This window comes from Castor canadensis, chromosome 6 (genome assembly GCF_047511655.1).
Source record: "Castor canadensis chromosome 6, mCasCan1.hap1v2, whole genome shotgun sequence".
Taxonomy (NCBI): Eukaryota; Metazoa; Chordata; class Mammalia; order Rodentia; family Castoridae; genus Castor; species Castor canadensis.
Window position 1 is genome coordinate 133,833,980 of NC_133391.1, and position 26,847 is coordinate 133,860,826.

Here is a 26,847-nt window from a genome sequence, read left to right on the forward strand (position 1 = left end):
ACATGTTTTTAAAACATGGTGTCTCACCATTTTCTGTAACAATTATAATTTAAGTGAGAAAAAGCATGCATTTTTCAGTCATTAGAGTAAGAATGGCCTTAGACTGTGTTAGATGGCATGTCCTGTGTGTTACTCCTTTTGGACTTGGTTTATAGGTGAAGAATGTCAAGATATCACCATCACCTTTTCAATTTGTCTTAGTCCTCACGTCACCTGGCAGCTGGGTTGATGGCATAGCCATTTCTCAGTTTAATCTGGTGACTAAACTGTAGTCCACCAAGTTAGACTGGCCATTGGTGTACCACCCTCACCTCATTTCTGGTTTCTATCACCTACTCTGGGTTAGGCTCACTGACTACAGCTCTTGGGAAGGGGATGAACTAGAATTTAGAATTTTAAGCTCAATATTTGTGAAGAAAGTTATTAATACTAAAGATTGGGCAGAAGACCTGGTTGTAAGAGATTAAAGAATCTTTTCACTATTAATAGTATATTATTCATATGTTATATAAGGGACATGTTATTTCTCTTTGGATTTTTTCATCCACCAATATTGTCATTGGATTGCTTATCATTTTTGTCTCACTATATTCAGGGACTTATATATTCCTGAGTGCACAAATGAAAATACATTTCCTTCTTGAAAGAGATGGCTATGTGAATTGGATTTTTGTTGTATTCCATGCCTTTCACTGGATAAGTTCCATTAAATATGCAACAGATTTTCCTGATGGCCTGGAAGCCAGCTAATATGTGGCCATCTTTGTTCCCTCTGATAGATTTACAATCTTGCAAATTAGCAAATTAATATTGCTTTACATGATTTGATAGTTTGTGCTAACATGAATAATACCCTTCTAAATATCTCTTTTGACCCTACCTCAGTGACATGTATGAAAGTTACTTAATAAGTATTCATTAAGTTAATTGGTTAGGAAATTCAGTTGGACTCATTACCATTCTGGGCATTAATATATGTATAGGCAGTAGATACCTTTTGTTCCAGCAGATTTCATTTCTTTTTTCCTCCTAGCTTATGTGATAGTAGAGTTCTTTATTAACCCATTGCCTATGCTCAGTGATCCCTCTATTTCAGTCACATTAGACCTAAATGTATTTTGGGCTATGCAATCGCAATCTTGGGTAAAGTCACATAATCTTTTTGTGTCTTCATTTCCCTATTAGTAAACCTAGAGTAATCATAGTGCCTACTTCATCAGACTGTCATGGGTAAGTAAGTTAGTATATGTAGAACATTTAAAACAACCACTGGTCATGTCAGAACTACCCTAATTGTTCAGTTACAACCATTGGTTGTCCATCAATTCAAAATCAGTGAAAGCATTCTGTAAGTATTGATTGACTCTGTGTTGAATATACAGTAAATCAAGGTATATATATTATGTGAAACTGTATGCTGCACATCTTTATGTCAGTAAAATTTATAGCAAACGTGTGTACAGATACAGTGTTTTCATTGTTTTTAATAGTTATCATTGAGTAGCACTGCTTCTACTTATGTATGGTTCTCTACCATATGGATAGTGTCTGGATATAGCATGTAGCAAATGCTGTTGATATCCTACCCAGAGCTCCTTTACCGGGCAAGTGCATCCATCTCCCAGCTGTTTTGGTTATTGGCTGCTAGTGACTCACACCTGTACCCTTCTCCAGAGGGCTGCTCTTGGTTCACAGTAATTGACTCAACCAAATATACCTGAGAGATTGTGAGGTCAGGACCCAAACCCTCCAATTCCCCAGGAGTGGCTCATAGCCAACAACCCAGCCCCCTTCCCTTTCCTCTGGACTGGACAACTTCTGTGGTTCAATCCAAGTTCTTTAATTCCTCGTGGGATAAAGTTGAGGCTAGATTTCTGAAGCCATGTTTTTACCAAGATTCTTCCCACGTTCTAGCTTACTTCTTTCTTTCCTGGTTTCTTCTGACAGCACTCCATCTATAATCAGTCAGGTGTACAAGAAATGCCATCTCAAGTTCTGCATCTATGGAACCTGTCCTAAGATGTTACTCATCTCAGTACCTCTGTTGTTTTCTTATTTCTACCATCACTTATGCAACTAATTCCCTGCATTATATGATCTCTGTTTTAAATTTCTCCTTTCTTCATTTTTGTTTTGTTTTCTTGCTTAGACCCATCCTGATAGGCATCAGCCCTGTTCAGATTCCATGTCTTTGTATATTTAAGGTTACTCAATGTCAAATGCCTTTGATGCTCTTATATACCTATTTATTTCTGTACAGTATAATGTATATATATATATATATATATATATATATATATATCTCCAGTAAAATATCATATGTAGCCCACATTTTAGGATCTTAAAATTAACTTCAAAACCTGAGCCAATTGGTTGTTGTAAGAATTATATGAGCTGTTCTTTCTGAAATACTTAGCACTGATCCTGGGATATAGGATGTGTTTAATAAATGGTGTCTGCATTATTACATTAAACTTTTTTTCTTATGATACTGAGGGTTAAACTTAGTGCCTTGCACTTGTTAGAAAGGCACTTTACCTCTTGAGTCACTCCACCAATCCTATTTGCATTGCTATTTTAGAGAGAGGGGGTTACTTTATGCCAAACCAACTTAGATTACAGTCCTCCTAATCCTCACCTCCTTGGGAGGCTGAGCCACCATGCCCAGCTTGATGTTAATCTTTTAAGATTTTCCTCACTTTGGGTGAGACATCCCATGTCTTGCTCCCAGGGCATCTAATGAGCTTCTTAGTGACAGAACTTCATTAAACTGTATTAGAATCTCCAAGTTTTCTATTTCTCACAGAATATAGGAGGTTCTCGGAGTTGCCCAGTGTTGTATTATCTCCCTGGGGAAGGAAGAGACCTGATATGTAGCATTTGCCAATGTCCATAGTAAAAATTTTCTTGGCCAATTTGAAGCTACAATATGTTGTCATTGAAGAGATAGACACAAGTGGCTCTTAGCCGCCAGAGAACACCAACTCTAAGCTCCACTCTTTGGAATTCCTAACACCTAGCACAGTATGTCAGACATAGGAGCTAAATGTTCAACAAGTGACTAAAACATAGCTTTTAACTGATTAGAACTTGGTCATATGCTGCAAATTGGTAACATTCCATATGTAATTTTTACTATATCACCAATGACACTCCTCACACAAGCCACTGTGCTATTCACACATCAGAGAAAGAAAAGGAGTCACCAATATGTAATGGGATATGTGTATGCCTTTCCTGGGCAGATTGTCTTCTAACACAGATGTGAATCCCAGTTTTGTGATTTACTTAGACACATAACTGAGAATCAGTCACTTCACCTCTCTCAGCCTCATTTTCCTCATGCAGTTGGACTGGATGGTTTCTAAAGTTTCTTCTAATCTCAAAATCCATAAATCTTAATTAGTGTATGATTTCATTTCTTCATTCCCTCATTTTCCTTGTTACCATATTGAAGTTTGAGTTTTATATCATGCTAAATACAAAGAGTAGTAAGACATTTCCTAGCTGATGGAAATCTCAGTGTGTTTTTATAAACACCTCGTCTTCATCGAGACCATAAGTGTGCTCATTGCCCTTCCCCTGGGTAATAAACCCAAGTGGATTTATACAAATGTACCATGGCCAAGATTTTAGCTGTTCACAAATTTTAGCATTTGGACACATAAAGTTATTGTGCTAATAACTCTCTAGATGGAATTAAACAAGACTGTCCAGCTCAGCTAGCAGTTTGTCTTAGTCTGTTTTCTGTTGCTAGGACAAAATACCAAAGACTGGGTAATTTATAAAGAAAAGAAACTTATTACAATTCTGGAGTCCCCACCCATATGACCCCCATCTAACCCTGATTACCTCCCAAGGGCCCCACCTCCAAATACGACATAAAATTGGAGGATGAAGTTTCCAAGGCATGAATTTAGCTAATGTAAATGGGGTTGAAAGAAGCACCAGTGAACATTGAGGTCCCACTGTTCTCTGAGTTAGGGTCTTAGTTTGTAGAGCGTGTAGTTCACTTAGAACTGTTAAGCAAAGTATGGGAATATTCTTTTGACTTTAAGTCTAAGAAGTATTATCGTGTTTCTTTCTCGTGTGTTTTGATATGAAAGTTGTTTTGGGGGGTTTCGGTGGTGGTGTTTTTGTTTTTAATATCTGTGTTCTCCTTCACGGCTCTCTGTGCCTATTGGTTCTAATGCTTTTATTCTCATTCATCACATACTGTGTTTTCTAGATTTCTATTCTCCATACTACAGATGGCACTTAATTTTGAAAAGATAGGAATTATTGTTGGGAACATTTTTCAGTTTCTGCGAGTTATTTTTAAAAAGGAATTTGTTACATTTTGACAGGGGCTGATAATATCCGGAAATACTGGAGCCGCTACTACCAAGGATCTCAAGGGGTAATATTCGTGTTAGACAGTGCCTCGTCAGAGGATGATTTAGAAACTGCCAGAAACGAACTGCACTCAGCTCTTCAGCACCCACAGTTATGCACTTTACCTTTTTTAATATTGGCCAATCATCAAGACAAGCCAGCGGCTCGCTCAGTACAAGAGGTATGTATGTCTCATTGCCATGATGGCTCTTCGTCTACCCTCTTTGTTGAACTATTGCTGCCACATTGGAATCTGGAAAGATGCATATATAGTTAGGGACAGACTGGTGATGCTGTTTTCATCTTGAAACTGTGGTTCTCTTAGGAGGCAGAAAGCCTTAGCAATCTATAGGATGTGTTTATATACCTCACCTTGTCCTGAAATGCCATGTTCTTATCCTTCTAAAATCTTGCTGCTGACTTGGAGCAATGGGTTCTATTCTGTAACCACCCAGGCTGAAAACTGGTATCTCATCTTACAAGTTCTGTGCCACCAAATGCATTTTAATATGGACCCACTATTTTCCTCACCTAATTTCATTTCATAGTTTGTATTGCTCCTATAAAAGCACAAGACTATTTTGAGCAAACAATTAGTGTCTCACTCAGCCAAGCTTCTGATTTATGGTGCTAAAGTAATAAGATATGTGAATAGTTGTTAAAACTTAAATTATAGTAAGTTATAACCTAAGTACAATGAAATAAAAACTCAGTATATTCTGTTATACCTGTAAGTTTCAGGATACACTTACCCCTTCCCTTCAGAAAATTGTGTGCATCCTCAAATGGCATTGGATTTAAGATGATTAATTGAAATGACCTTGCCCTTTCCTCTGGAAAAGTATATAGGAACCAAGAACATAACATGATTTAGCTCCAGACATCCCTCACATTTGGTGTGTGACCCATGCTACATAACGTTTTGCTTGTGCTCTGCTTCTTACCTATAAAAACTGGAATAATGCAAATTATTGGGAGGGGATTCATTTGGAAATTTTGCTTGGAAATTTAATGTGCTAAGTGGAAGAAGAATCACATATGGACAATTTTCATTTGTTTTAGAAAAAATAGTAAAGAAGACAATGGTTTATTTTTCAGCAGACAGAGCTCATGTCTACCCTCACTTGCCTCATTCAGCATTAAGTACTTAATGCCTTTTTCCTTTTTAGATTTTGGAAAAAATAAATAATAGTAATCAAAGTAAAAATAGCCATAAAACTCTGCTTAGATTGTCATTATTCTGCAGCTCTTTAGCATTGTAACTATGGTGCCTTCTTTATATGTTCTTAAGACCTTGGGTAAATCTTTTAATGTCTCACCATCAGCTTGTTCTATCTGTAGAGTAGAAACAGTAGTATGCAATAATAAGTTGTTATAGGTGTTTATTAGTTTTTTATTATAAGGTGCTTTGCTGAAAATGCATAGTCATTTTGACAGTCAGAAAATATGATACATGTGTATATTGCAGAATAGAGACAACAGTAAAATGTGCATATATATAAACTATATAAAACATTATATAACATGAAACAGATATGATGCAGGCATCATTATAACCTCAAATCACCTGATTCAAGTTAGATCTGACAAGAGATTTTTATTTTTGTTTTAAAGAAGTTTGCTGTTTTCCTCAGACATCGCATAATTGAGACTAATGTGTTATTTAAACCTAACATATGACTCATGCTAGCCCTCTGTAGGCATTTCAGACTGTCACACTGAATAAAGGAAGCGTCTAATAATTAATTGCTTCTGAGTATTCTTTGTGTGTGCTAGCTGGCTATCTCTCCGAGGGGAGGAGCAAATATCTTTTCCCCCTTTTTGTGATGAACCTTTTCGTAAGACAGATGGTTATAAATGTAGAGTGGTCACAGGTATGGCTTGATAGTTATTTTAAACTTGTGTATGCTGGAGCACATGAGACTTTGTTTTTCTTTTTCATATGTATCAATTGTAAATTAAGGAATGGAATTTGTAAAATGTCCTTTTGAAGACTGATTTAAGTAAAGCATTTTTTTCTATGCTTACATGAACACATACCATACAGGTGCATGTTAACAAAATATTTTGGATTATTTTATTGGAATAGATAAATTCTGTTACAGATCTTGGATTTTGTGTAGGCATAGTGAAGTATTTACTTTTACTTTGGTTTAGCCTACGAAGAAAAGGAAGCTTCTATCATTCTCATTTCTTGATGACACAGAAGTTTCTCTGTGTTCATATAATGCCTTGTTTTAACAATTAAATCCAACCTTTATTGTTAGCATAAAAATGCAGTCATGGAAGCTGAATCTTCAATATTTTTATATTTTTATAAACAATAACCTCAAACTGGTTGCAAGCAGGCTTGCATAGAAAATTGAAAAGTGAGTAAAGCCACATGTTATTTGAAATATATTTAGATGTGGTCATTTTTTTGTTATTTTTTTATATAAAGTATTACATGCCCAGCTCTATTGCCAATAAAACATTATATATATATTTCACCGGCTTAATTGGTATACACTTTGTGGTATTTTTTAGTGTTAAAAAGACAACTATTTTACTCTACAAAATACCTGTGAATTTTAGCCAAAATTCTATCCTTTAAAAATCAAGGAGGGTTCCTTCGGCTTACTGAAAAGCACTGACTAACTCTAATGCAGTTAAGAAAAGACTGTAGGTCATGAAGGCTTAGCAATTCTTCTACATCTCCCGTTGAAAATGATTACACTCTATACTTTCTGCAGAAAACATGCCATTATTTATCCTATCACCACAGTAAAACTTAAGGATTCATTGTTTAATGAGGATATCAATGTATTGTTATCTTTAGAACTGGACAGAAACCAGTAAGACCCAGAGGAGAAAGCTGAATTATCACTGGATTCCAACAGACAGTAAAAATCATCAGAAAGTTAAATATTTAGTCTCCTCCCCTACTGAGTGTTGGCTGTGTTTGTGTGGAGCACTGAGTTAAGAAAGGAAGAAAATGGTTAAAATTACTGCATAACCCACAGTCAGAAGGCAACATGCCCAATTACCTTATTGGCCTTTCAGAAGCAAGTGGAGTCTTGCACATAGTATATTTTCCCTCCTTTAGAGTAACTGGTAATGACTTGTGTTTAAGTTACCAGAATTTTGAGATTTTATATTTTCAGAATTGATGATAGAAGCACGCATTTTTTTTAAACAAATAAGCTTTTTTTAAATTTTAAGTTGCAAATTACTGGGAAAAAGAACACCCTTTCTATACTGTCTGAAAGCCAAGCAGTTCTTACAACAGATGTTTGTTGTATTCACTTTGGGAAGGTCTAGTTATTACGGCTTTCTAGAATTTATTCATATCAAACTACTTTTTCTCTATAGAAAGCATACTAGAAAAATCTATAATTATGCCAAGTGGCCCACTTGATACATTAGGGGGAAAATCTGGTCTAATTTAACTGATAGAGCTATAAAATGAGAATTCTTAAGGGTAAATAGGATGGCTTTTTATTTTTATTGAATTGTAATTGTATCTAATTTGTTTTACAACTCCCATAGGAGAGCATACTTCAGTTCTGAAGTTATATAATAGATCAGGAGGATTTTATGAGAAGTTAAGTTGATAGAATAATAAATGTAATCCTATTTTCCCTCTACACAATTGCTGATGGTGATTCTTTTGACTCCTGGCTTTTAAAAAATGTTGTTTTCATTTTATTGGGTTTACCATGTCTTATAAAGTGATATTTTGTTACCATGAAAAAAAAAGTCCTAATTTTAGCAATCTCAAGTTGATGTTTATAATATCCTTAATCCCAAAGTACTTAAGTTTTTCAGAAATACTACATCAAAACTACTGCATTATTGAATATCTTCTATTAAAGTAAATATTAATTGAGAAACATAAAAACTGGGAAACAGATTTTTGAAGCTGAATAATAAAGTCAATGACGCTATTAATTCCATGGGCCATTAATTATTGCACGAAAAAGTCCGGCTGCTAAATTAGAATGTCAGTATTATGGTTAAAATTTGTGACAAGGCTATTTCTCAGTTTTGATGTAATCGTGATTCAGTTTGTTATGACATGCATTGATCTTGATGTTACATTTGAGAAAAATATAGATGTGAGAAGAATATTTTTTTAGTTCTTTAAACTGTTTTGTTTTGGTTGTAACCATACTTTGAGTACTCATATGTCATGAATAGTTTTAATTCTCACTTTCTAGGCTGTTGTTATCTTAGGCTAGTGTTTTTATACTGTTTAACCAATCACATTTAATTATAATTCTCATTTATAGATTATTTCCACATTGTATATTTTTATATAATATCTGTCACCAAATAATCCTATAGTTTAAGTATTTTATTTTATGCTTATATTGATGATTGAATGACAGTCAATCATTTCTTTTTGGTAGCTCTATGAAGTAACAAATATCTTTTCTGTTTTTCCATGATAATTACTTTATTAGAAAATTCAAGGTGCTGTTAAAATCTCACAAAATACTTAGCTTGATTTAATATTACCTTCCGTAAGACGAGAAGTGTGTGTGTGTGTGTGTGTGTGTGTGTGTGTGTGTGTGTGTTTGTAAAGTAATCATTGGGAAGTGTCATATACTTTAAATTTTATGAGTTTTCTGAACATCTTGACCTGCCTCTTGGCAGAATTTTAGAATTCTGATTTGATTTCACATACAGCAGTGTACATACCTATGGGGGGTGAGCAGTTTGAAAACTCCCTTATGGGACATACACTTATTCTAAAATGATATGAGATAAAAATTATTTTTGTCTGTTTCCTACAGACGTGTTCCACACTGCTACAATTAAGTTGTGTGGAAACAATAAGATGGTTTGAAAATCAGTTTTCCACTGAATGACTTCAGTTATCTCTTGGAAATGTTTATAAACCTGTAAGAAAAGGTGAATTAGCAATCATTTCATTAGTTGCAAAAATAGTTTAAGTATTTTTAAAGAACGTTATAGTTAACTTTATAGTTAATTTTTCTTAGTGTATATTAATTGTACAAAGGAGTTTCATTGTGGTAGTTCCATTATGCATTTAATGTACTATTACTCTTTCTTATTCCCTTTCTCTCTTTTTTTAAACTCTTAATGGGTTTTATTATTCTACTTTCACATATAGATCTAATGGACTTCTTTCATACTCACACCAACCAGTGGGAGGGCAAAAGGAAAGGGCAACTTTTAAACTGAGAGTACTAAAAGAACCAAAATATTTTATCTATTGTACATTCAGTTTTTTTTTTTTATATGCATTTCTTGAAAAAAGTAGTTTACTTGAATTCCTTGATTCTCTATCTACCTCTCTCTCACCTTTTTTCCCTCTGTGAATATGTATTTCTTACATCCACTAAGTAATATGATGAGGGTGTACCTTGTCCATTGAAAACTAATACAATTCCCTTTAACAAATCTGTTACCTAAGAAAGATCCATTTTATGAAGAAAATTATTTAGATGGGGCAACAAAGAAATACATTGCAAAATATGACAGTACATGCTGCAAACACAATGTTTTAGATCTCATAAAATTCCTATTCCTTTCTACTTTCTTCCTTTATTCAGTGTATGCATACCTTCATTTTATGTTAGAGCTGGAAAGGTTTGAACCTCTCTTAAGTATTACTCTTTTCTTGTTTCCTATGTACACATCAGAAAGTCTTCCTCAATGCCCAAAGCCCAATTAGGTTCTCCTTTCTGATTTCCCCTGACTCTTGATTTATCCAAATCATAATGTCAAAATTAATTGTCTGTTGAATTTTATGTCAACTCCATCAGATTGTAAGCTCCTTGAAGAGCAGGAATTATGGCTTGTTTTTGTCTCTCTGCTCCATATATGTCGTTTGAAAGAATGACTACCTCTGGGTCTTATACACATGCTTTCCTACTGGCCTAATGCCATCAACTTTATCAAGACTTCTGAAATTTCTCTTTACTCATCCAACTCATCTATTTCCATCTAAAGAAATATATAAATTTTCCTTTTTCTCTACTCCAAACTTGATCTTTGAATATGCTCAGGAACCTTATCTTCTTCGAATCTTTACTACTCTGACCATATTAAGAGTTTAAAAACACTTTAATCTGTTAACTGCCGTGTTTATAAATACTTATTTGAGGTATTTTTGTGTACTTATATTTGTGTTTATCTACTGTAGGACTGTAGTTAATAGTACACCTAGGTACTCTTTTCTTCCCAAAATGCCTCAGAGAAAGTGGCAGGTCATCTTTCCAGAATAATATTCTCTTAATACACTTAAAAATAATTGTCTATTTTGACTGTATATAGCTTATTTCATTTGCTAGCATTGCAAACTGTCTTTTCCTATTTATATTTGTCATGTGGAGAGTGATATATAATGAAGCTTTTATTGGAACATAGTTGAGATGGCTTTAAGAAAATTTAATTTATTAAAAACAAATTTAACCTTTAATAAAAATCATTTGTTACATTAGTGAAACAGAAGGGATTTAAAAACTTATATTTAATATGTTCTCATCCTATAAATATTTATATATTTTATAATAATGAATAATAAATAGTAAATTTAGAGATTGGTTTTATTAAACAATATTTGGCTTCTTTCTAGTCCTTTTGAAGCAATATAGACTGGAGTGGCTATAAGGTGAATTTGATCCTTTATGTCTGTATTTCAAGTTTGTATTTTATAAAAATTAATGTCTCATTAACCTTGTTCAATAAAGGCAGTGACTTTGAGGCAGACATTTACAGTACTTTTTTTTTTTTTTTTGGCCCTTAGTTCCTTTTATTTATTTGCAAATGAAAACTCAGCCACACATTCCATAGCTTACAAAGTTAATAAAACATTTGTCAAGTTAAATTAATTTGAAGATAGACACATAGTTAATGTAAGGTCCTTTGAAGATAAAAAGCACAATAAGCGTTAGTTATTATCATTATGATAATTATTATCATTATTATTATTACATAGTGTCTGCTTAAAAATACCTTTGGTTGCTCTGGGATGGCTGAGCCTAATGAGAGGGGTTAATCTGCTGGATTTTGTCCAGAACTAAGGATTTGAAACATAATACATGGAAGACTTTTTCTTCAGTAAATCAAGAGATATGTTTTATTCTTTCTCTTAAAAAATAAAATAAACTTCATTTTGATTCTGTAATACAGAACGTATTTTGAATAGTTTGAACATTTTCTGATATAATCTCTATTAGGATGTCTTAGTTTTCTTAAAAGAGTCTGAAAACTTTGGCATTGGTCTCTATCCAAAGTTCTTTACATCTTAGTTAACCATTTCTGGTTGCATAGAGCTCATCTATAACAGTTATGTAGGAATAGAATATGAAAGTTCAATTAATTCTTGTGATAAAAATGAGAAGTTCTCTCTTTGGGATGCTATAAAAGTAGCTATAACTAGCTATATAAATTAATCCCTTCAGAATATCTTAAGCAGAACTCTTTAGAATATTCTTTGTAGGGAAGAATTAAGGATTAAGTAAAATTCCTTACACAATAACTGCAAAGATTGTTCTCAGAAATCACAGAGATGAAGGAAGTTTTCATTGAAACAGTTTAAAAGACACATGTATGAAAGTCAAACGTACTCCTAGCTTCATAATCAGTAAGGCATTAGTGACATGTCTGAAGAAGACATTCCCTAATATTATTGCAAATTAAGTAATAAAAGACCTCAAGAGAATGAAAAGAGAAAAGGTGCCTAGAGCCAATGAATTACAATTGACAAGCTAAAGGCAGTTGAAGAACCAATTGCGAGAGTGATTGCAAAGCCATTCATGATGTGCGGCAGACAGAGCACTCCAGAAAGCTAGAACAATGCCTTCAGTTCAGCAATATTGCTTCAAAAGAATGGAAAGAGGGGAACGGGAAGAGCCACTGACCCTGAGACCAATTTCCAGGCAGCTGCACAAACTATATACTGTAATTAAAGGTTTTGACCAGTAATCATGGCAAAGCCAGACTACAGAAAGTTTAGGGAGCCAGCAAAGTTTATAATGAGGCAGACATCCTTAACTTAAAGCATGGACAAAGCAGGTAAGAAAACCAGTTCACTTCTGGCAGTGACTTTGAAAAGCTCTGCTGTGTTAGCATAAATATGAAAATCACATATTTTTGGCTTTCTTCCTCTAAGAAGAAAAACATGCAATAAAAAAAGAGAAAGATGGCAACTTTCATCTTTTGAGACGAATAGAATCCTCTGCTATGCAGCAAAGGGCATTTTCTCTTTGCCACTTGATTTTCTTCTTCTCTATGAACTACACCTGCTTTTGATGAAAACAATGAACTCAATGTGTGCAGGGTACAAATAACAGATTGATTAAATACAGTTTAGAAGTGTAAAAAGACTGATAGAAATGAACTAACCCACACCTGAAACATTTGCCTATAGAACCTCCTCTCCCTTTTGTTTACGGAAATCCACAATCTCTCACTGTTTTTCTATCTTTAATATCTCTTTATGTAGAATCCTGTATTTAGCTACATTCTTTTATTGAGACATTTACATAAGCACCTTGAATTATTTTTAGAAAAGCATTACCTAGTAGTTTCCAATGAAGGTATGATGCAGATTTTCAGTACAAACAAGATGGTCTTCTGCAAGGGTCAAAAAAGAGATCTCATTTTCAAGGTACCACACAGTTTTCTCCTGACAGGGCTCACTGTGGTCTTTACTGTGTTTGATACTATGCTATCTAGTTGTAAAGTAAGAATTACCTTCTTTACTAGAAAATTTAAAATCTAAATTTGTGTACATCTTTGATGATACTCCCTTTCCTTCCCCCCTCCCCCCAAAAAATAAAAGTTTTCTACTGCTCAGTTGCAATGGGGAAGATTTAAGTCGGGTTTCATTTCATTCTGTTTAATCTTATGATTTAACATGTTCAGGTGTCTGGATTCAGTTGTGTAAAGCACAGTGTATATAGTAAATTTAGTTCATGCCACACCTGAAATAAGATTATGAAGTTTTAAAAGAATGCCCTATAAAGAGTGTTAAGATGGTAAATAGTTCCATAGTGTCTGAAATCATTTTCTTAAATGAGAAATTAAACTGAGTGTTAGAGAAAGAAGGTTCTACGTATGAACGTGAAATAATTTGGAGGATGCATGGAATAATATAATTGTGACATGTAGAATTTATAAAATATTATATGGTTTTGGCTAATAATTTGTCAAGCCAAAGCAGGTCCTTTTTGAAAGGGGCTAGAGTGGGAAATCTGGGTAACTTATGTACACTTTAGACAAGAAGAACAAAGAAGTAAGGAAATGAAAATAAGATTTTCATTGCCAAGGCAAGGAAATCCTTAGAGAACAGCTGGTTGAAGAATTACAATTAACCGTGCTATAAAAGACAGATTCTCTCATATGCGTTAGCATTCTGCATTGAAGAGAAGATTGAACAATCACTAGAGGGATCTGGAAGAAGAAACTAACAGAGATCTTGAGGTAGAGGTGCAGCTTGTGGGCACTAAGCAGTATCTTTATGGATGATTTTGTTATTATCGTGCAAAAGTAAATTCATGTCCTATAAATGCCCTGGTTTTTCAGACTATGAAAACAAATTCTTAAGAACACTTTTCTTTGTTCTCATATGTAAAGATTGACATTTTAATCAATTCTAGAATATTTTCATTTAAAGTGTCATTTGCAGATTTGTTCAGAAATTGTCTAAATACTTGAATTTAAATGTAACACTAGATATTCATAAATGTAAACATACTTGTTTCTTACCTTTGGCCAATAAAAATGGATACCCATTTGCCGTATTTTTATATTAACTTTGATGTTTTTCTTTAATTAAACTTATGTTTGGACATCTTCCTGCTTTTCTTAATTAACTCTGGTTTTTTCAATGACTTTTATATTAATTATATTATATATATTTATATTATTATATTATTATATTAATTAAGGCCATTTCTTTATGTGAAAAAGGGAAAACAGATTTTAGGGCAAAGCATGAGGTCACCATGTTGCTTGAGCAATGGCCTGTTATTGTCAAGAGAAACTTTTGAGTAATATAGCTCTCTCTTTTATCTTTCCAGAAGCTCTTTGTTCAGTTTTCATATTATGAAGATTTTTAAACTGCATTAGTTTTTTGGTAGGGAAATACAGTCTTTCTTCAATGATTCTGAATGTTGTAAAACCTCTTTAATTATTTGGAGCATGAATGTAGGTGCAGAAAGTATATTTTGTTGAATTTTTCTTAATTCCCTATAAGGCTGTAGCATTGCATTTTGGTAAGACACTAAATATTAATCTATAATTTTTTTTTGGCAGTACTGAGATTGAACTCAGGGCCTTGTACTTGCTAAGTAGTTACTCTACCATTTGAGCCAGCCCCAATCCTGAATTTGAACTGGAAAATGTGTACTATTTTTAAGATGTTATTTTTTAAGACGTTATATTTTTTTTAAATGTTTTATTTTTAAAATGTTACAGCAAGATATATGGCTAAAATTCCTGGGTTTACTTTCACTAGAATTATTTTCAGAGTAACAACTGTTCCCTAACTCAGTTTGTTTACACGTATGTCTAAGTTGATAAAGAATTATAGTTGAGATTACGTGACCCAGTTGCTGTCAATTAAGAGTATTTGACTAACATCCTGTAGAGAGTGTATGTCTATCATTTTCATTTGCTTCTCCATGGTGTGTTACATAATCTTTTAAAATCCATTTAATCTCACTTTATAATTAATATTTGAAATGATGAATAAAACCACATGGCACAATCTTAAGGACAAAAATGTATACAGTGAAAAGTGGTTCTCTTTCTATTCATATGCCCTGGTCAGCTTTAATTTATAAGTTTTAGTCTTCATCTAGGTGACTTTATTATCAAACTTTGCATGTCAAAGGTTTAGAAACATCAAGCTAGTGAATTTTGCTTAACAACATAATGAAATATGGACTGTATATTAATTAACTTAATTATCTCAATGAAGTATTTCTAAAATACTTGCAGTTAAATATTATAATCAGTGTAAGAAAGTTAATTATAATAATGTAATCTCGAACTTGTTACTGTAATCTGAGTTATTTAAGCCATTTATGGAGTCACATGAAGATGGGTACTTAGAGGAAGCAGATTGTATAAATTCACAAGAAAGATTTGGTTCTGATTGTATGAAGGTAGGCATCCCAGTAGTCATGCTTTATTTAATTAGTTTTGAAAAATTTCAAACATACAGATAAGTATAGAATTATCCATTATTCATCCAGATTTAGCAAATGTTAACAGTTACTGTGCTTCAGATCTTTTCTGTAAAGAAGCAAATCACAAAGATGCATTTAAAGCCCCTTCTTTTGCCTTCCCGTCTTTTTCACATTCTCACTTCTTCAAAAGGAAGTAATGTCTTGAAATTTGTGTATAACTTTATTGACATAGATTTTTATGCTTTTAGAAAATACACGTCTCAAATAATATACTATAATGATTCGTGTGGTCAAAATTTACCTAAGGGATGTCTTACAAAATATATTTTAATGTGTTTTTTTTTAATTATATCTTTTAAATTAGCTGTATGGTGCATGCAAAATCTACCTTATTTATTTTCACTGATAAATTGAGTTCCAGAACATGACTTTGGCATAATTTTATGTATTTATTCCTTGACTGATGAGGTTTGTTTCTGGATTTTTCCGATTATAAACAAAGCTGTTGATGACTGTCTTTGAACGTGTTTACTTGAGTGTACATGCAAGTGTTTCCCAAGTATGCTTGTAAGACTGAAGTTACTAGGGCATGGGATATACAGGTATTTTTTTAACTCAGTGGGTATTTAACTTGACACTTTGGGTTTAGAAATGACAAACAATAAAACTCAGAGATCGGAACTTCCACATTTAAATCCTTCTTACTACTGACTAGCTGAGTGATATTGGGTAAAAATTTGAATCTATTTGCTCATCTGTAAAATGGGGGTAATCCTAGAACCCACTTCATAGTGCATGACCAGGATTAAATATGGATTTAGCACATAGAGTCCTCTATCAGTGTTTCTTTCTGCTCCTCTTCTTAGGGCTGCTAAAAGAATGAAATGGGTAAATGGTGTATAAGGCATTTATAATAGGGCCTACTGTAAAATAAATGTCAAGTGAATGTTTGTTAAATTCACAAAAATGAAACAAGCATAGGTACACTATGTTTATAACTTTTGAGGGTACCGAAAAAACAAACACTAAATACAAAGAAGATAATCAACAAAAAGCAAAAAAAAGCAATGAGGTCCTTATAACAACCATTATAATTTTTGTCAGATTATTATAAGCAATCAATTTATTACTTTCATTCACTTATATAATATTCTTTTCATACACTGTCTTTTGGGGCTTTTTTTCCATGTGTAGGAAATAAAATTCACTTGTCTCTTATGAAGAAAAATAAAATCTTTTGTGCTTTTGCATTGGTGAGATTTGATACCAAATCTTTTTCTTTAAGATGTTTTAAATATGTCATTCTGCCTAAAGTCTTCATATGTCAAGTTTGCGGTACTGTTAAATCAGTTAGCATTATCTTTTTGTTTAAAGTACAAAACCAAGAGTAGAATATTATACTTTGAAAACCATAGAAATGAAGGTGGTGATGGGGCAAGGTATGGCCTACCTGCAGATTCTGTGGTCTCTCAGAAGGCCAGAAATCTGCCTTTCATAGCTTGTCACTTGTGTGTTCTCGTGATGTGATTGACAGCCTTGTTCTTTCCCCTTTGAAGGCCCAAGAGGTTCCTGGGATTATTTCAGAGTGTATGTAGCACCAGTTCTTTCAGATTTAAATAGAATCTTTCTTAAGCATTAAAGGTGGATTACTTTGTATTACTTTTATTGCTTTTCAAGTGTTTTTGGAAACATTTAAGAGTTCTCCTAAAAACTGGATTTCCTGGAGTATGTTTTCTTTGGGGGAAATTTTAAGAATTTGTTGTAGGCTTTCCAAAGGTCTGAAGTTTAACAACCAACAGGACCTGATTAAAACAAATTACTTTGTTAAAAAATGAAAGCCAGGCATCAGAGGAGGAAGCCCGTGGTATCTCTATATTCCTTATGATAAATCAGACCTGTGTGTGTTTTTAACAAAAACGAGGGTGTGCATTTTTCCCCCTTCATTCTCAGTTTCTTTTGATCATTGATCTGGGTGACCCCACGCTCAGGGTTTTTTTTTTCTTCATTTGACATGGACAGATTTTTGAAGTATAGCTCTCCTTTGGGAACCCCGGGCAGTTCCACTTGACTAACCTGTGATCTAATGAGCAGTAATGCAGGGTTACAGTGGCCATTTTGTGTGCTTTGACAGAGGATGGCCAGACAGAGAGTGGGAGAAAAGCAAGGCAGGGTGATCGAACAGTGTGAAAAAGACTTGTTAGCCCACATTAGTGTGCCTGATTTACTTCACAACAGGTCAGGAAAGGCCAACAGGAGGGTTGTCGTTAAATTTCAAAGTTGAAAATCCTGGTATTAGAAAGCTTTTTAGATCTCACAAAGCTACCAATTCCAAAGTTGGTTTTAACTCACCTTTGAATTGCAACAAAACAGGGTGGTATCCAACTTTCCTCAGTCTTGCATATATTCATGAAATAATTATGTGACCTTAGATTCTTTTTTACTGTTACAATTTTTTAAGCATCCTGTCATGCTTGGCCTGTTTTACAGAGAGCTTAAGTGTGAAGGAGAAGCCAAACCGAGCAAGGTTGTTGCACTTTTTTATGCCCTGTGTTCAGCCCTTAATGAGGTGCCCCCGATTTCTATTTGGAAATGCTCTGACGGTGTGTTTGCGAATGCGTGTCTCATAACTGAGGTAGCTTGCACACTTTCTGTACATGTACACTGATGCACATTCATGTGCACTTGCTTGTGCATCTTCCCTGCAGACTACGGTTGGAATGCTAATGGATAAAACCAAGATAGCTTTGAAAGTCCTTTCCTTCACCTCAAACTTAAACTAGTATGTTTTGCATTTTATTATTATTTACACATTTTAGATGAGAGAGGATAGATGACTTAGGAAAAAATAATCAAGTTTCTGTAGCTTTCAGCCCAGCTTAACTGTTATTGTAGGAAGCTAAAAAGTAACCTTGAATTTAAATTGTTTCTTCCTTCATATTCAGAAGAACTTTGGTGTTTATATACTACAAAAAATATTAGTGATGGATCACAATACTGCTCTTTTTCACTACTGTTTTTGTAAGACTAGCCAATAAGAGCCATCTCCTTCTGTGATTGAAGAACTTTTTTGGTGCTAGCTTCTTGGTTTAATTTAATGTATATATGTGTATATACATATTTGTACGTGTGAAATCTAAAATGTTGTGTTTGAGATGAAAATGGGAGACGAAACAAATGGCAGTGTTACTTGACTAGCTGTACATGACATTACGTCAGGCTCCATGGCTGGTTCTTGTGTGAGGCTATAAAATGTGTGTGAGGTAAAAGGTTTTCTTTGTGCCATAGGGTATTCAGAGATGGACTGACCTGTTCTTACAGTCCTGATTCAGGTGCTTTGTCTATGTCAAGGAGAATTTTGTTCAACAGGATAAAGATAATGTACGAAGACTAATCCATAGAAACAGTCTTATTGTAGATATGCTTGCTTGTCTACAGCTTTCAAAAGGAGCTTCTCTGAAAATGGAAAATACCTGGCTTCGGATTTTAAGTCTGTGTTAATGTTTTGTTTTTTATTTAATGAAGACTTATGTTCATTCTCTTGATTGATACTTTTTGCACACTTCTGAGTGCCAAGGACTATGAAAGGAGGTACGAAGACAAGTAAGTGGGTTCCTTCTTCATGTCACTTCATGTATAGATAATTATACTATGTGTGGTAAGAGCCATTAGAAATATGTAAAGAATACTATGGGACACAGAAGAGGAACTGACATTACCATGAACTAACACGTGGGAAACGTGTTTCACACATATTATGTCAGGTAATTTTCTTGACTGTCGTGGAAAATACACTATTACCTCCTTATCCATTTTATAATGAAGAACTTAAGAACCTAAGTAATGAATTATGCAAGATTCAACTAGTGACCTAAGCCCAAGTCTTTGGACTTCAAATCAAATGCTTTTTTTTTTCCTTTACTTTACTACAACAGTCTCCTGTCATTGAATTAAAAAAAAAAATAACAAAAACATTTTATTAATTTGATTTTTAAAATATAATTTAATTTTCTTTTTTGACTTTGAAGTCTCGAATCAAGTTTTTTTCCCCTTTGGATGTTTTTTGCTTCTTGGACAGGCCCCAGCTGCCAATTTGCAGATGAACTCTTTCTACAAATGAACTCAATTGAAATGAGAGTAATATATTGAAGAAACTAAGCCAAGTGAATTTTTATATATTTATGAAACAGAGTGGCTATTGTATTTTAGTACTTGGGGGAGAAAGCCTGATGATTTGGGCTTAACTCACTGTCCTGTCCGTCTTTGTTTTCAGAAATAACACAAGACTGCATTGGAGAACTAACGACACCTCAAGCCATTTCTATAAACACTCAACTTCCTCCCCAAGCTTCCGAGCTATAACTGCCTCTAGCTGCTCTCTGGCTCCTTTCACTCACGTGTTTATTCATTCAGCAATTTAACAAATGAGAGGGGGAAAGGGAAGTAGCAAAGGGTCTTTGGGGGTAGAGGGAACAACTTAAGAAAATTCATAGCCATATAAAACATGCCATATTTTAGTAATTGTTAGCCATCCAGTACTTAAATGGAAACAACCGCTACAGAGTTAAAAGGCAGCCTTTGCGGTCCATAACAGTTTCTTTTGTGAGTGCCTCTTATTAAATACCTTCTACCCAGCAAACCCCCTTCCCCACCCCAGGGCATATGATGAAGACAATGAAGGAAAGATGGGCTGGATTGTAGATCATCTATTTTGACCTCATAGTGGCAAAGGCTCCCTGTCCTACAAGATGGTTCAGGCCCCCAGATGAACAGAAGCATTAGAAAGTATTTCTTAGCTCTCAAAAGAATTTTGACTCTTGATTTCATATCACTGTTGACTTCTGTCAATCTCATCCAAAAGTAGTTGGTTTTGGTTCAGAAAGCTGTACCTTTTGCAAAGCAGCGTACTTTCACTGGGCAGGATCCTTGTTTTTTTATTTTGGTGGTACTAGAGTTTGAACACAGGACTTCACACTTGCTAGGCAGGCCCTCACCACTTGAGCCACTCTGCCAGCCCTTTCTTGTGTTGGGGGTATTTTTGAGATAGCATCTTACGAACTATTTACCTGGGATGGCTTTGAACCATGATCCTCCTGATCTCTGCTTCCCGAGTAGCTAGGATTATAGCTGTGACCCCCCCCCCAGCACCCAGGTAGGATCTTTGTTTTGATTATTGATATATTCATGGCTTCCTAGAACAGCTCATTAAACATAGATATTCAGTAAATGTTTGTCAGATAAACAAGTTCACTTAATGCCTATAGTAGCTCAAGCAATGAGCAGTCCAGACCAAGTGTCTGTTATAATGCAGTGTTCTGAATGGGTAGTTTTCAAAACCGTTTGCTTCATTGTAATGTGACAGTAATTCACTAGAGATGGATAAAATGAACCATTTAGATGATGATGATGAGTGAGTTTAAAGTCTCTATCTGGGGCCCAGGTGTGGTGGCTCACATCTGTAATCCCAGCTACTTAGGAAGTAGAGATCAGGAGGACTTTGGTCTGAGGACCACCCAGGGCAAAAATGCTGGACCCTATCAAAAAACAAGCCAAAGCAAAAAACAAAAAGTGAGGGCATGTCTTGAGTGATAGAGCACCTGCCTAGCAAGCACAAGGCCCTGAGTACAAGCCCCAATATCACCAAAAAAAAGTTTTTAATAAAAAATAGTCTATCTGAATTATTTATCCTGGTACTTTTTTATTACAGTGATTTTACCTCAGTGTGATCTCCATCTCATTATTTATTTTTTGTTACATAGAATTTGGTTGAAATTTTTCATACTTTATTGAATTTAAAATCTTTTATATTGTCATATGAGATCACAACCCATGTTATTCTGACCAGTTTTAAATAGCAAAACTGTTCTTTTACTTTGCTTTACCTTAAGAAATGCAGGTACATTTAATGTAGTACATTTAATGTACTGGGAAAATATGGCAATTTTTAAGACAATCTAAATAAAAGCTATATAAGAACAAGACATGGTCTGGTCTCAGAACTCAGAAATTTGGGGAACATCAAGATTAGCTGGTATGACATTTGCTAAGCAGGTGGTAAATGTCAAAAATACGTCTACTGGCTCAGTGTGACATACATGTCTGAAGTGTTGAGAACTATTGTGTCTCTGGGGGAATCATCTGAAATACCTTTCATCTGTTTGCCTCATTGTTTCACAGACTAAACCCTACATAGAAACCTTCACTCTGAGACCACACTGAAAGCACATCCGCATGTCAGCATGTGGATTGTAAAACTGTGTGAGTCTGTATCCTTACAGATTATATTTAAAATGTTTCTATAGCAGATCCTTGATATTAATCAGATACATTGTAAACCTCCTACCAGTAGATGGGAAGTCACTTAGATATGGCAGAATATTGATAATTAAGAGGGAAGAGCAAGCTAAAGACATTTTTGCATAATTTTCAGAGATGACTTTCATGTTTATGGAGAAGCTCTTGACCCAATCAGTGTTTGAATGGGTAGATGTGTAGGGAGCTCAGTTTCCTAGAGATCTTTACACATATCTTCTGCCACAGTCATGAGAATCAGAGCAGGCACTAAAATCCCAGCTCTCTTAGGGAAAGATAGCAATCAAGTAGAGAAATGCTGAATGGGTGCCAAAGTGTATGCATGGAGTCACAGCTGGCTCTCTCTGTCACATCCTTACCCTATGGCCATGTGTTTTCTTAGTTCATGTCAGGCCATTTTGGGGTACCTGCTTTGGTCTCTTAGTGGCCCTATCAATATTTTTCTTTCTTTCTTTCTTTTTTGCAGTACTGAGGTTTGAAGTCAGGACCTCACACTTGCTAGGCAGGCTCTTTACTACCTGAGCTACTCCACTAGCCCAAATGTCTTGTGTGTGTGTGTGTGTGTGTGTGTGTGTGTGGTACTGGAACTCTGAGTCTTATGCTTGCTAGGCAGGCACTGTATCACTTAAGCCACTCCATCAGCCCTTAGTGCCCCATCAGGTGGCCACTGATTCCTGATGAGGAATCAGGATCCAGAGAATACCCTGACCCAGGCATTTGGCTCAGTGCCAGGATGTCTTTTGTGTTTGAGTTGAGGTATGGATAGACAATTCATCCTAGAACAGATCAAACTCCCTCAACCAGACTTCTGTGAGCCCCCTCCATTCAACAATTGATGCTATTCTCAGATATTACCAAGACTTCAATTGCATGTTCTGTTCAATAGTGAAGAGCTGCATCTTCAACATCAAAGCTGTCCTTGTGTTTGTCCATCACACATCCTGTATGAATGCTTCCTTTATATGGCCCCATTTAAATGTGCCTGTGATACACATGTGTCTGTTACAGGGTAAAACTGTGAAGTAACAAGAGTTTTTAAAAGATGCTTCAAAAATACATGAATGCTGTCTTTTTCTGAGAATAGAGACTTAAAAATTCATGATATATTGTCTTTCCGGGGAAAGTTAGGTAATTTGAAATGGCACAGTTGAAACTTATTTTTCTATTTAAACTTTGTATTGGTTTGAAACTTCGTGTCAGCATAGGATTTGACAGAATAAAGACTGGACTGAAGAGCCTCTGGGTTGGGGTTATATCTAAGACGTGGGCTGAGCTATCTCTGGAACCCAGCGTCATAAGGGAGAGAACAGCCTAGTGAGGCCTGATGCCTCTGTTACCTAAGGGCTAAAGTCCGATGTCCTAGAGTTTATGGTATACCCTTTGAGGGACAGCGAGAGATAAAAAGTTGGTAAATTCGCACTCAAGATTGCTTTGAGGGGCCCTCTGCCTATTTCAACAATGTCTCCTTTCCTCCATTGAAATGGTCCTCTGGGTTCTGGCATATGAACCATGTAAGAAAATTGGACAAAATAAAAATAAATAAAGAAGAAAGAATACTGGTATTTTTTTTCTGTTCCTCCCCCATCCCGCCCACCCCCCCCCGAACCGTGCCCTGTGGTGCTGGGAGTTGAACCCTAGGCCTTGCATGCACCAGTCAAGCAATCTACCACTGAGCCCTAGCTCTTTGCCCTATTTTTTTTTTCATTAAAGAAATTATCTAATTCATTCTTGGTTGCCCATTTCATTATAAATTTGTCTGTACACTATAAGTATGTATTTCATCTACCCATGATTCTTTTCTTTAATATGTATTTGTTATGCACTTACTTCCAAAGTCCTGGTAAAGAAGATTTGCTCTTTAGAACCAAGTATCTTCAACACTGAAAATATTGTCAAGGGTTCAAAAGCCAAGTGTAAAAATAATTCCAGAAAGTTTTTAGACATCACTAATGCATACATGTATAATATTAAGCTTTACAAGGAGATTACGTGGGTTCATATATTTTAGAAGTACAAAAAAAAAAAAAGGATCTGGGATAAACATGTATAGGTTACAAATCTCAGTGTTACTTAAAAAAGTTACAGAAGTGGTCCGTTAGCCACATGTAAGCAGCTAGAGGAGGGGAGAGAGGAATGTGTGGAAATGTGTCTGACTTGGGATGTCTTGTTTTCCAGAATCCCTGCCAAGGGTTGGCAAGCTCAGAAAGGCAGAGGCTGGCATCGTTCCCTGCCATCCTTAGCCACCCATGGCATACCCCATCAGATGCCTGTTCTAGGCATGACCTAGATTTCCGAGCTGGGACTAGCAGGGCCCAATGCTTTCTTGGATTTTTTTTTTCTTTCTTTCTTCTCTGTGTTTTCTCATCTCTTCTCAAATCTTGCTCAGCCATTAAGTTAAAGAAATGCTCCAAATGCCTGTGCCAAAATGTCTGCCCTTGTTCCCAATGGCAGCAGCTCAACTGTTGGTTGATAGGTGGGCACACCACCTGGGGAACAGTTAGCTTCCTGTGGCAGATGGAAGGTCCCTGGTCCAGGAGAAGGCCCACAGCTGGGTCGCTGGAACAGATGTTCTGCAGACAGTGCAAGGCCTGTGTCTCATCCTGCCAGACCCCATGTTCCCTCATGCAGAGAGGAGCAGAGTCCCCAGCACTGCAGATCTCCAGGCGAAATCTCCCTCCTGAACTTGTGTATCAGTTACTTACTATCCAGCCACGTAGAACCTGAGAAATAACATTTCTGACATGGAGATATGTCTAACTATGGAATTTGAATAGTGACCTTAAAAACATGGGTTATGAAAACATTTATATTAGCATTTGCCAGAAGGTTATTTGGCTGGGCTCAGGAGCGTTGACACTTTAACTGCCTTTTTTGCCTCAATAGCGCAGTTTGGATTTAAATCTATTTATGGTAGATGGTCCTACATAAAAAAGTACCTTGCCGATTTCCAAAGTATGGAAGAAAAAAATTTCCCCTGTGGTCTGATACATATTCTTGTTTTATTGCAAATAATTGAAGAAATGTGAAAGTGGACTCCTATGATTTCCAACCTAGTGTTTAAAAATCTGAGAAGAAATTTAATCTCATGAAACTCTTGTTTTCCAAATAAGAAAATACTATGGTTTTCAGCCATGTCTTGTAACTAAAACATTTGCTTTAGGATACATGCCTTATAACTTTTAGTGAAATGAGTCTAATGTTATCTCTCAGAGGGCTGACTTGTTATAGCCTCTCACAGGTGTGTTGTGCCACACGTCTGCTGTAACAGTGAATTCCTATTCAAAAGAGGGTGCCATGCAGACTGATTTTATTTCCTCAGCATTTGGATTTTTTATATTGACTTTTTTAAAATAATTAACTCCCCTCCCTCTTTCCCTTCCTCCCTCTTTCTTTCCTTCCTTCCTTTTTCCTCCCTTCCTATGAAATATATGAAAACTATAAAACACATGGAATACACACACACACACACATTAAAGAATAGTATTGAAGGGGCTGGAGGAATGGCTCAAGCAGTAGAGCTCCTGCCTAGCAATATGAGGCCCTAAATTCAAGCCCCAGTGCCACCAAAAGAAAGGAAGGAAGGGAGGGAGGGAGAAAGGGAGGGAGGGACAGAGGGAGTGAGGGAGAGGGAAAAAGAAGGGAAGGGAAGGGAATGGAAGGGAAGGGAAGGGAAGGGAAGGGAAGGGAAGGGAAGGGAAGGGAAGGGAAGGGAAGGGAAGGGAAGGGAAAAGATACCAGATTGAAAGAATAGTGTTGAAACAAATACCAGTATCTCCACCACCTGTGTACCAGTGCTTTATTAGTTTTCTTTGTGCTTCTCATTTGCATGTACCTCCCCCTACCACCACCTCCTCACCATGAAGTAACCACTGTCTTAAATTTAGTATTGCCTATTTGTTTGCTTTTTGACTATACATGTCTGTATCTCCAAATAGTATAATAGTTGTTCCATTTTTGAACTGTATAAATTTAAAATCATAGTGAATGTTTTGTGTTTTTCCATTTTTGTTCATAACTGTCTTTTAGAGATTCATTCATGATCATCTCTGAGACTGTGATTCATTCTTCGTTGCTGTATAATATTCTATTATATGAGTCTATTATGAGTTATCTATCCATTCTACTTTTGGTTGACTTTTTGGATTTGTCAGTTGTTTGACTATTGCAAACACTGCTGCTATGAACATTCTAAATGTATCTTATCCACACAACCACTTCTCAGTTAAACATACTCAAAATTGAAAGAGTTGTAGGAAATGTGCATATTAATTTATTAGGCATTGCCGACAAGTTTTGCAGGGAAGATAAGAATCCCCTTTTGTCCACATCTATGTTATTACCTGGTATTATCTGGCCTGTTAAATTTTGCCAACCTTCATGTACAAAATGACAGTTTATGATTGATTGTTGCTGTTAAGTACATCAAATTTGCATTGTATATTGGTTTTTGTAACCAGAAAATTTGCTAACCCCCATTAATCCTTATGATTTAAGCTATAGATTCTGTATTTCAGCAATTACAACTTTCCTCAGAAAATGAAAGTTTCTTTCATCCTTTTTGTGTCTTATTTTTTTGCTTTTTGTCTTCCTACCTCAGCACCTTCAGGACAACTCTGAGTAGCATTGGTGACAGCAAGCATTCCTATCTCCGTGTGGCTGATAACAGGAACATTGAGCATTTTCCTTTGTGTACAATCCTTGTTGCAGGAGATATGTTTATTTAGATAAATGCTTTTAATCTGGTGACAGCTTAAGTGCACATGTAAAAGATATCCTTTTCTATTGGGCAGTGGATTTTATTATGAAAGAATGTGGAAATTTATCATTATTATAATTACCATGATTTCCCCTATTAATAGTAACCTATAAATGTGATAAATTTATTACCTAATATTTAATCACCCTTGCATAGTATGAGAGGTGATCATTACAGATAAAGTGTCAGAAATTCCCTACCCTTAATTAACTTACAGTCTAATTGGAGGGACAATATGATTGAAGGAAAGTTTTAAAA

At 35.3% G+C, this 26,847-nt stretch overlaps 1 protein-coding gene across 5 annotated transcripts in view; it reads left to right on the top strand.

Moving 5' to 3' along the window:
- Arl15 (ARF like GTPase 15) overlaps positions 1–26,847 on the top strand; it is a 384,701-nt gene that overhangs the window by 183,236 nt on the left and 174,618 nt on the right. For 3 of the 5 annotated variants that reach the window (XM_020171995.2, XM_074077502.1, XM_074077501.1), the window contains one exon: positions 4,347–4,555. In XM_020171995.2, coding sequence (XP_020027584.1) covers positions 4,347–4,555 — 209 coding nt within the window. Of the gene's footprint in view, positions 1–4,346; positions 4,556–18,959; positions 23,410–26,847 lie in introns of those variants that run through there. The other 2 variants (XR_012449178.1, XM_074077503.1) reach the window with 2 other exon arrangements.